Source organism: Schistocerca americana, chromosome 7 (assembly GCF_021461395.2).
Source record: "Schistocerca americana isolate TAMUIC-IGC-003095 chromosome 7, iqSchAmer2.1, whole genome shotgun sequence".
Taxonomy (NCBI): Eukaryota; Metazoa; Arthropoda; class Insecta; order Orthoptera; family Acrididae; genus Schistocerca; species Schistocerca americana.
Window position 1 is genome coordinate 237365629 of NC_060125.1, and position 12218 is coordinate 237377846.

Here is a 12218-nt window from a genome sequence, read left to right on the forward strand (position 1 = left end):
ATATTAATGAGCAAACTGGTGGCAACAATACAACGCGCAGCTCGTGAAAAAATTGAGCATGTAAACGGGAAAAGTGGCAATCACCGGTTCGGATGCGAATATTCATTCCCGTTGCAACGTATTCTCTATTTCATTTCCGTAAATGAAGAATTTATTAACCAAGCTGCTTTATGAATGCGACCCTACACAGGAACGCATCACAAATCAACTCTTCAAAACTTTCCTTCAATAAATGTTTATCTGCACGATTTGAACGCTACCAATTTAGGGGGAGGGTAAACGAAACAGAAGAATGTGGTACGTATGTATTCGTAAAATCCTGTTGCCTATATTTCACAAAGGATACTCATATTCAGTGGCAGAAGTAGTTAATTATAGTTAGTAAAAACGTCAAGACGTATAAATTGGAACTACTAACTTGAAATACCGTAAAACTGATTGAAATGATCATAACATTAAAGTTCACATCTAATATTATCATCTCTCTCCCACTCCCTGTTTTCTGTAAATGAAATTAACCCTGACTGACATGAATCTATGCAAGAGATCTATCTTAGAAGATGAAATGAAAGAAAGCGCAGACGTGTCTTGTGGGACAACAAACCGCAAGAAACAATACAACCATTGTTCACTTTTTAACTCTTCACTCTGACATTACACGCACATTGCAACATGCAGCAACGTGGCTTTGTTTAGTTGCAGATATACTTCACGAGGCCATTGCTTTGAAAAATATTAACCATAAAACGTATCTGTCGATAGACGACAATACTTTTCTTAGTAATGTTATTCTTATGTTCATATTTCCGTCCAAATTATGTCAAACGACGCAGTAAACTTTGAAACGAAGCGCGGCAAAACTTAAAAGTGAGTTCTCTCTCCAACTTCCACTTCAATACCCTTACTCTTAAGGAAAGTTTTTATATATTTTGAACATTTTAATACAGCTGGCTGCAGCTTCCTAGCGACACTCACACGGGTTAACAAAAATGCAATTTTTTAGGAAAAAACATCCTTCAATGTATACTTAGCATATACACAATTTCAATCTCCCTCTCTCTCCCTCCCCCCCTCCACACACACACACACACACACACACACACACACACTCTTTCTTAAATACAGGCCTTTTTGACTGCACAAGCATAATGACTTTATTAAATGGTAAGACGTCAAATGAAATTCTACATTACTAATAGTTCTCCTAATAACAGTTGCCACCGATTTGGCAGCAACCTGACTCCATCCAACCACAAGATTTAATTTGGAGAAAACTTCAACAATGACATAATACTGAAATGTACGCTCTTACTTTCTTAATATGTTGCCTTTAAGTTAACACATTTTCATACCGCCTAAACTTGTTTTCCTCCGAAAACTCGCATCATACAATGATGGATTCAACTCAAAATCGTTGTTGTAATTTTTTATGTGAATCTATCTTTTTCGTATCAGCTTCGTTAATTTTGATAAAACACACAGAGAACGAAAACTCACACCCACAGAAGGCCAGAATGTATACGGAAGTTACGGAGTAAAACTTTATGCAATCTAAAATTGTGTTCGTTCGGAACTACGTGTTATCACACACTAAACACCTTTGATATTACCTAATCGAATTCACCATCCAAATTATATACGGATAGTCTGCTGATTTTGCGCGAGAAAAAGTTTCAATAGCCCACGTTTTCTATGCCGTACGGAAAATTGTCTCCCGTAAATGTACAAACAATTTCAATGCCACGTTTAATACGTCACCTCTTCTACAGCACGCACGAAAACCTACGCCTCCAATCATTTCTTTCTTCTCACATATAAACAAAGTTATGTAGGTTATAGTCAACGCGTGCCAACGAAAATTAAAAACTTATTTCTCTAACACAGCTTAAGAAATTATGTTCAATGTATGTGCGTAACACAGCTATTCTCCACAAGAAATATTGTTATATCTAACGCAGGGGACCGAAACTGGTTACACATGGCTTTACAGCTTTCTCATTTGATACACTTATCAGCGCAATGTCTGCTAAAACGCGTTTCTCAACGTCTACAGACTCGTACCACACCTCACTGGAACACTGATCTCTTTAGTTTAACCTTTCCTTGTCGTCCCACCTCCAGCAATCGCCTAGCTCACACTGAGCTTACCGCTGTTATTTTACACGCCACTCGTAATTGTTCGTACATTCTCTTTCAAATCGATGTCGTTGCAGTGTTCACAAGAGACGAGCGAGTCTATTACATTTGTGTCGAGCATACGTAAATATATCTGACAGTCGTGGGTACATAGTCTGCCGCAGAGCTGCTTTTGTCGCAGTAAATAATATCATTATTTTTACTGAGACCATAAGCGGCAACATATTCACAATTCCAACACGTCTGTTGTGTGATGGTGATACACTGATAATTCCACGACTATACGTCGCACTACTTCTCTTGGCTCAAGTATAAGTTTACAAGCTGACAAGCTGAATGTATTCATCCGCTAACCTCAGAACGCGTTTCGAGGGCAGGCAAATGATGTAGAATGCAGAGACCGTACCTTAATTGCTCGTAGCTGTGTAGACCCAGTGATTCGTTTTTAAAAGCATGGAGCAAACTAAACCGCTGCCGCAGAAGCTATTCATTTCTACTGTTTTGGAAAATAAGGATGAATTAGAGGAGGTAAAAATAATTGCATGTTTTATTCATGTTAGAATGTACAAGGCGGCCATAATGGATTGCTGGTTTTACTTCCTTCAACTGTCGTTTGATGGCGCTAGTAGTGCTTTGCGAGGGCTATTTGAATACCTGTGAATGAAATCCCATAAATGAAAAAAAGTGTGTGCGCATCTGCTGTGTTACTGCTACATGGTGAAATGTTGTACTTATTGATAAGAATATAAATTTTGAGTTGAAACAATATAACTTTTAGATTTGAAAGTTTTATGTATGCGTGTTAGTACAATACTCACTTTGGAAGGCCTTCTGAAAATTTACATTTATGTGTGGTTACTGAATGGGAAAAATAAACAGCCAATAACCACAGAGTACGTGAAATTAATTTATAAAACTTGTGTCGTTTGGCTGTTTCAGTAAGTGTTGTTATTGTGGATAGCAGAAGTGATGGAATTCGTGTGACACCTTCATTGATATGTTGCTTTAATGTGTACACACTCCAGTGAACACTCTGAAACTTGAACTGTAAATGCTTTTTAGTGTTTGCCTCTATAATATTGATTTTGTTCGGGTTCTGAGCTTAAGAAACTGAGAATTTTAGCTGCCACTAAATGGAGTAAGTTCTTAGTCATAAGCTTCATTGAATTAACCAGTATCAGACACATTAATGTAAGACTCAAAATAGTGCAGAATATAGACCACCTCAATTTAGTATTGGATACGTTTCAATGTAAAGCTATGTAAACAAAGTTTTCCCAAGGTGTGTATTATGTTGAAGTCATCATTTCCAATTGCAAATCCCATTGTTTTACTGCTATTAGAATAAAAGAAATTGCTTTTCTTTCTTGTTAGTAATACAAAACTATTTTCTAGTACAATAATAGAAATAGTTGATAATATGTGATAAATTTTATGTTTTTACATAAATGAGAGGCTAAAACTTTATATCCACCTGTTATTTTATACAGCATAATTCATGCAACAAACATTGTTACCAGTACTTTGAGTTTGATTTTGAGTTGTCAGTAGATTTGATGCCCCTCTATTAAAGTAGTTATGTGCACATTCTCAGTATGTTCCTTTTATTTCCAGAAATATGAGAAGTGCTATGCATCACTGCAGTCACTGGTGTCTGGTCTTTCTGAGAAGGAAGCACAAAATGCACTTAATGCAGCTGTTTGCAAGGATAAAGTACATGAAGAGCTTTCTTTGGGCCTGCTGTATGCAATACTAACAGAACCTGAACGGGCACCTCGATGGTATCGTGATCTTACTTTAGTTACCCGCGATGGACTGGCACATGTGCTTGCTAGTCTCACTCATCTTGTTATGGAACGATACCTCAGACTTACTGATAGAGCGCGTTCCCAACTTTTGTGGCTTGTTCGAGAAATGATCCGTGCTTCTGTTGCTAATGTGGATTCACTTTGTTGGAGCTTGCAGAGGCATGCTGCAGGAGGAGATGTCTCGCCTCGTAACCTTGTTCTTGTTGAAGCTCTGCTTGATCTCTACACCGAAAACAGGTACTGCGAGCTACTATTTTAATGACCATATTGATTACTATTGTATTATAGAAAAGTTAAAAATATAATGATAAAATTAAAATTCATAACCAAGTAAGAGGCATATCACAGCGATTACTGTAAAGTTGGTTCTAAACACTACCTCTTTTAATACTTATATAACTTTCGTTTTAAAATATGGTGAAGTAACAGCAGAAGAGTGGTTTTGTTTAAAGACCATTTTTATCAGATATTTTGTCTCTATATTGAACCAGTGTCGATTTTGAGCTTTTATTTCAGCATTGTGTGTGTTTGTATAGTGCACTTTATTCTGTTTATATCACAAGTAATTATTTGTCACTGTTGTCAAATTGTAAGTAGAACCTATCAGATTTTTTATTTGTTGTCTGGTGTGATGTGGCAAAAAATATTTTTACTCTTTAGAGGATTATTACCATTTTGTCAATTATCACTTTGTGACTATATGCCTACAATGGAGTTTTCCTGGTTTATGTACCCCATGTCATAAAATCTGCTTGTGAGGTACCAGTATCATTTTTGCCTCTTGCATTTTTTAATGTGGGAACTCCTACATATCATGTTCTCTAATATATTTTCTGTTTCTTCTGAAGTTATAAATGTCCTGATGCCAGTATGTTTAGTTCCAAATACCTTACGGCTTTTGTGAATATTTACGATTGCAGGTTGTGATATGAGTAGGATCTGAAGTAATTATTCAGAAATAGAAATGAAACTTACTTAGAAGAGTCTTGATTCTGCATCTGAAATTTATAGCTTAGGCCTAGGACATTTGAGAGGAAAAAACATCTATTTTGTAAGAAATATATTTTGCTTGTAGTATGAAAAAGCCATGTACCTCGTGAGGCTGTAGAACCCAGTCTGCAATGCTGACTGTTTCCACAAAACGTATCAATGAATAAATTGTAAGTTAGAGTATATACACAATTTATTAGGCCAAAAGATTGCGTTGGCTTTGTACCTCCTTGCTTATTTTCGTGTATGTTATTTATCAGCTGCAGCTTATTATGTAAACCATTTTGATTTCATGTTGCACCTGAAAAGCGAAAAGAATTTTTTTTTTTTTCCCCCCCCTTGTTGTAAAAATGAATACCAAAGATAGTAATGTCAAACCACTAAGGAATGTTTAATCATTACCCTTGTCATTTACATCTAGTTTAGACATCACTGGTACCACAGTATGGGAGGTAATGATTTTCATCCTAAGATTGTAAAGATGATGTCTGAATAATGTGCTTTATGCATGTTGCCTTAAATCTGTAGTTCATTTTCTTTCAGCTGTGTTCATTGCAACAGATACATTCTCTTGTTTAATAATCAAAAGGGAAAAAAATATTGTAATAATATTAAATCGTATGCTTTACATTAACTTTAAAACAATGTGGTCAGTTGAAATATACTGAGAAATTCGTATTCACTTCTCATTAAGGCAGCAAATTGTGGTCTTATTCTGTTGGTAATTCTTAAAATAAATTCTATATTTTCATTCCTTAGGGCATGGCTGGATAAGTTTCCGCTGCTGACTGCTGCTGCTGCTTACACATTTTTGCGCCTTATAGAGGACCATTTCTCACCATCACTGGCTGCCCTGCGGCAGCGTGAAGTTACATTCGTTGTGACATTGTTACGAGAGCGTTTCTCGGATTGCCTGGCCATTGGCCGTGATCTTGTACGATTGCTTCAAAACGTTGCACGAATTCCAGAAGTTGAGCAATTGTGGAAGGATATTTTGCTGAACCCACGCTCTTTGTGCCCAACATTCACAGGTCTGTAGAACAGCTTTTCCTTTCTTCTTGTCCGAAATAAGATAAAAATTAAATTATTCCCACAGCCACTTTAATTCCACTCTTCAATATATTCCTGTTTAATTGTTTAACACACAGAGTAAGGTGGCGGAGTGGTTAGCACACTGGACCCCCGTCTGGCCATCCTTATTTAGGTTCTCCGTGATTTCCCTAAATCACTTCAAGTAAATGCCTGGATGGTTCCTTTGAAACGCCAAGGCCGACTTCCTTCCTCATTCTTACCTACTCCTATTGCTGTTTGGTCCCTTCCCCCAAATCAACCTACCAATGGTTTAACAGCAGTCGCTGTTTGCTTAAAAATGTTTTATGAGTTGGTAATGTTTAGACCCATAAGCAACCATGTAGATGTTTGTCCTGTTCAATTAAGTGTTTTTTACCCATCCCCCCCCCTTTTCACACACACACACACACACACACACACACACACACACACACACACACACACACACACACACACTAGTATATGACTTAACAGCTGCAATTATAAAGTGTTACCCAGATATAAAGTATACTTTTATCTGCAGTGTAATCTTCTAAAGGAAGAAAAATGTGTAAATACTACTCAAGAAGGTATATTAGATTACATCTAGAAATTAGTAAGTTCAGTGCTAGTTTCTTAATATAAGAATAATAAAAAAGGGACTTATACATACTTTTGTTGAGCCCAGCATCAGAGAATCAAAGAGTTAACATGTACTTGGTCTCGTCTTGCTAATATGGTCACCTATTGGTTACACAAACAAACTTGAACTAAGACACAATTATTCACCAGTATGTCTCATAACATTTTGGTGAAAATGTGGAAAACTCTGCACACAACACAAATGTGAAATTGGCAGTGTTGCAGTTAGAGAAAATATTTGGGTCATGATTGAAAGATTTTTTCGAATGTGTAAACAAAACTGGAGTAAAAAATGATTCACTGAACTTCATAAACTTGTTCACATTTTTGAGATGAGAAACACTTTTTTTCCAATTATATATCTGTAATAAATGTGCCTTTCTAAAGGGTATGTGAACACAGCATGAGATGGTAGTATACTGAATTTATTCTTGTTCAATAGGTATCACAGTTATGGTGACTGTGTTTGAAAAGGATCTTCAGTATGAAGATAAATAAAAAGAAAAGAAAATTAGAACAAATTTTGTAGTTACTAAGCAGTACATTGTGGTATAATGATACATTCAGTTCCTTTGCCATAAGGTTTTTATCTCCCATTATAAAGTTACTTATAGAAGACAAATATGTATCAGTTTGTCATGATCATTTGTGATAGACCAAATGAGTCCTCAGGTAATGTGATGATGATGTCAGCTCTGATGTGGATATAGTACCTATATGATCTGATAAAAAGGAATCCCCAATTAATCGCACAAATTTCAGAAAAATGTTAGTGGGATTCATTAACAGTCATATTTGACAGTTTGCTTTTATAACATTTAAGACTAATGGAACTTTCATTTTAAAATTAATTATATTTGTCATGATATGTGATCTCATGAAAGACATATGTTTTGTGTGTTGCTTTGTTGTGCCAGAGTAAAAAACAGTTAATATTCAGTTTTCATATGTGTGTTGCTTGTACACAAATTTGTGAGTAATTATTGGATTTTTGGGCAGGTGTCCTTCAGCTGCTACAGTCCAGGACTTCAAGGAGGTTTTTACAGTCACGTCTTACACCTGATATGGAGAGAAAGCTGGTCTTCCTCACTTCACAAGTTAGATTTGGTTATCACAAACGGTATCAAGAATGGTTTCAAAGGCAGGTGAGTCTTGTTTATAGCCAGTTTTCTGAATTAGGTTGATGTCTTTCTTCCTGACACAGTTTATAAGTTCTCTAAATATTGTGTCTAATTTGTTAATGTCTATCCTTTTACACAGTATTTTTCTTGACAAGTTTTATCTTTAATGTTTGGCTATTGTGATCAGATAAACTATTTATTGTCTCCAGAATCAAAGAAAGAATATTGTGTTCATGTGTGTGTGTGTGGGGGGGGGGGGGGGGGTGATAACGTTACTTATCCTGCAAGTTTCATTGTTAGTTGCTCTTCAGCTCCCATAAAGAACTGCCTACAGTGGAAGAAGAGAAATCCATGTAAAAACTCTCACATTTGTTTATACTCCACAAACCATCTTCTGGTGTTAGTAGCAAAGGTAATTTGTCTAGAACTGCCCATTCTCTCTTTCCTGTTCTAGTTGTGAATGTTCCATGGGAAGACTTATTGTATGCAAACCTCCAAGTGAGGTGGAATCCCTCCAATTTTACCTTCATGCTTTTATGAGATATACATTGGAAGAAGCAATTATTGGTCCACACTTTTAAGAATTTATGCTCTTGGAGTTGTAACAGTAAACAGGATTGTGATGCCTCTCGAATGAAGTTATATCTGAGCTTGTTGTTGTTGTGGTCTCCAGTCCTGAGACTGGTTTGGTGCAGCTCTCCATTCTATCCTGTGCAAGCTGCTTCATCTCCCAGTAACTACTGCAACCTAAATCCTTCTGAATCTGCTTAGTGTATTCATCTCTTGGTCTCCCTCTACGATTTTTACCCTCCACGCTGCCCTCCAATACTAAATTGGTGATCCCTTGATGCCTCAGAACATGTCCTACCAATCGATCCCTTCTACTAGTCAAGTTGTGCCACAAATTTCTCTTCTCCCCAATCCTATTCAATACCTCCTCATTAGTTATGTGATCTACCCATCTAATCTTCAGCATTCTTCTGTAGCACCACATTTCTAAAGCTTCTATTCTCTTCTTGTCCAAACTATTTATTGTCCATGTTTCACTTCCATACATGACTACACTCCATACAAATACTTTCAGAAACGACTTCCCGACATTTAAATCTATACTCGACGTTAACAAATTTCTCTTCTTCAGAAATGCTTTCCTTGCCATTGCCAGTTTACATTTTATATCCTCTCTACTTCGACCATCATCAGTTATTTTGCTCCCCAAATAGCAAAACTCCTTTACTACTTTAAGTGTCTCATTTCCTAATCTAATTCCCTCAGCATCACCCGACTTTATTCGACTACATTCCATTATCCTCGTTTTACTTTTGTTGATGTTCATCTTATATTCTCCTTTCAAGACACTGTCCATTCCGTTCAACTGCTCTTCCAAGTCCTTTGCTGTCTCTGACAGAATTACAATGTCATCGGCGAACCTCAATGTTTTTATTTCTTCTCCATGGATTTTAATACCTACTCCGAATTTTTCTTTTGTTTCCTTCACTGCTTGCTCAATATACAGATTGAATAACATTGGGGACAGGCTACAACCCTGTCTCACTCCCTTCCCAACCACTGCTTCCCTTTCATGTCCTTCGACTCTTATAACTGCCATCTGGTTTCTGTACAAGTTGTAAATAGCCTTTTGATCCCTGTATTTTACCCCTGCCACCTTTAGAATTTGAAAGAGAGTATTCCAGTCAACATTGTCAAAAGCTTTCTCTAAGTCTACAAATGCTAGAAACGTAGGTTTGCCTTTCCTTAATCTAGCTTCTAAGATAAGTCGTAGGGTCAATATTGCCTCATGTGTTCCTATATTTCTACGGAATCCAAACTGATCTTCCCCGAGGTCGGCTTCTACTAGTTTTTCCATTCGTCTGTAAAGAATTCGTGTTAGTATTTTGCAGCCGTGACTTATTAAACTGATTGTTCGGTAATTTTCACATCTGTCAACACCTGCTTTCTTTGGGATTTGAATTATTATATTCTTCTTGAAGTCTGAGGGTATTTCGCCTGTCTCATATATCTTGCTCACCAGATGGTAGAGTTTTGTCAGGACTGGCTCTCCCAAGGCTGTCAGTAGTTCTAATGGAATGTTGTCTACTCCCGGGGCCTTGTTTCGACCCAGGTTTCTCAGTGCTCTGTCAAACTCTTCACGCAGTATCATATGTCCCATTTCATCTTCATCTACATCCTCTTCATTTTCCATAATATTGTCCTCAAGTACATCGCCCTTGTATAGACCCTCTATATACTCCTTCCACCTTTCTGCTTTCCCTTCTTTGCTTAGAACTGGGTTTCCATCTGAGCTCTTGATATGCATACAAGTGGTTCTCTTTTCTCAAAAGGTCTCTTTAATTTTCCTGTAGGCAGTATCTGTCTTACCCCTGGTGAGACAAGCCTCTACATCCTTACATTTGTCCTCTAGCCATCCCTGCTTAGCCATTTTGCACTTCCTGTCGATCTCATTTTTGAGACGTTTGTATTCCTTTTTGCCTGCTTCATTTACTGCATTTTTATATTTTCTCCTTTGATCAATTAAGTTCAATATTTCTTCTGTTACCCAAGGATTTCTACTAGCCCTTGTCTTTTTACCTACTTGATCCTCTGCTGCCTTCACTACTTCATCCCTCAAAGCTACCCATTCTTCTTCTACTGTATTTCTTTCCCACATTCCTGTCAATTGTTCCCTTATGCTCTCCTTGAAACTCTAAGCTTAACAAGAACAAATGTACTGCTATTGTTTTCAGTGAGCTAGTTAAAGACTTTGTGTGGATCATAAAATTTACTCTGAAAACTTATGTATTGAGGAATTAATGGCTTCCTTCTGGTGTAGGCGGAGCCAGATCACCTACAATGGGTTACAATACCAGTTTTAAGTCTTACTTGCTCAGAACCATCCTTCTGTAAATAGCTGTTATTAATTGTTACTTACTAAATGAAAAACTGTGTGAAATTTCATGTTCTCCAGGTGTATAATGAACAAAAATGGATTCAGCTCATTGATGAGTGGATGAATATATTCAGTTCGGCTTATTTTGCCTTTTGAAATGTCTGCTATTGTGTTGACTGGTAAACAAGTAGTTCACGTATTTTCACTCTTTATTGTCACATGGAATTATCTTCTGGAAAGTGTAGCTAAAACTAATGAAATATTTAACTGAATTTTCCGTTGGTGCATGGCAGAAAATGATGATAATGTCAAAAGAGGAAAAAACTTCCTAATGTTCTGCAAAATTATATTTATTTAGTCACAAACCGGCTTTCAGCTTCTAAGGCCATGTTCAGGTGACAGGTACATGTCACAAACACAGATAAGCAAGATACTCAATGTATAAAGGTATCATTTGTACAGAAAATACGAAAAGGACACCAGTGTTTACATGGGAAAACATTCTACATGACAAAAAGTGTAATATTTTCCTAAATGTTTTCCTATGTAAACATTCTGCGTCATTTTTGTATCTTGTGTACAAATAATATCTGTCTATATTCTTTCCTGTGTGGCATAATTAGCAACCATTTATCATCACTTTCTCTGATGAGTACACCAAACCATAGGGAAATGATCACACATTCGTATAAGTCACCAGTAGACTGAGTTCATGAAATGAACACACTCTAACAAGTCCAGGATTTAGCAAAGTCAGCATAGCAACACAACAATTCCAAATCAGTAACCACTTGAGACTGGAAACAAACAAAGTCATCTTGGCTGTGCAGTGGTGCAATACAAACAGCTACAAAGTACTACAAGGAATGACGCATGCCATGAGTGCAGGCCACAAGCTCAGCGGTGTACAATTGCCACCAGGTAGCACCACAAGACACACATATATCGGTGGTGCCTCCCCTTTCAATGGTGGCTCGCAGCCGCCACTCAACCTTAGTACTGACAAGTCTGCATCTGTGCTTGGAAGCATCTGTGTCAGATACAGTGGGGCAATACTGGAATCTCCCCTAATGGTTTGAGTGGCACGACCCCCACGGACAGAATGGGACGTGACACCAATTACATGGATTGAGGCCAGTAATAATCTCTGGGGTGCAGCTCATGTTGGCCCACAGGGAAGTGGAAGTTGCGTGTGTGACAGGGTGGTGCCAATGGGTCGGTCTCATCAGCACCTCGTCCCTAGAACACGCACTATCCTGTGATCATTCGGAGCAGGTGGCGCCCGCCCGCTATAGGGACAGGAACCACACACCCAATAGGGTGAGAGGGAGGTGATCCTTCTCAATTCACCCCCATCACTTGTCAGTATCTACTTCTCATTGATGCCTTGCACTTGGTCAGAGGGTAGAGGGGAAAGAAGCAGACCCAGAGGCTGGTGCGGTTTTGGGTTAAGTCCAGTGGTGCTGAGGACGATTCGGGATTGGCACATAACACTGTAGGCGGAGTTGATTCCGGTGACGGACTAGCCACTACTGGCTGACCCCATCTTGAACATCTGTCGCCCCCTATGCCCACTAAGATGCC

At 37.8% G+C, this 12218-nt stretch overlaps 1 protein-coding gene across 3 annotated transcripts in view; it reads left to right on the forward strand.

Annotated features, from left to right (window-relative positions):
- The first annotated feature begins 2503 nt into the window (after nt 1–2503).
- LOC124622216 (integrator complex subunit 3) overlaps nt 2504–12218 on the forward strand; it is a 73914-nt gene continuing 64199 nt past the window's right edge. For 2 of the 3 annotated variants that reach the window (XM_047147864.1, XM_047147865.1), the window contains exons 1-4: nt 2504–2664; nt 3751–4181; nt 5694–5965; nt 7626–7771. In XM_047147864.1, coding sequence (XP_047003820.1) covers nt 2590–2664; nt 3751–4181; nt 5694–5965; nt 7626–7771 — 924 coding nt within the window. In that variant the 5' untranslated portion in view covers nt 2504–2589. Of the gene's footprint in view, nt 2665–3151; nt 3275–3750; nt 4182–5693; nt 5966–7625; nt 7772–12218 lie in introns of those variants that run through there. The other variant, XM_047147866.1, reaches the window with a different exon arrangement.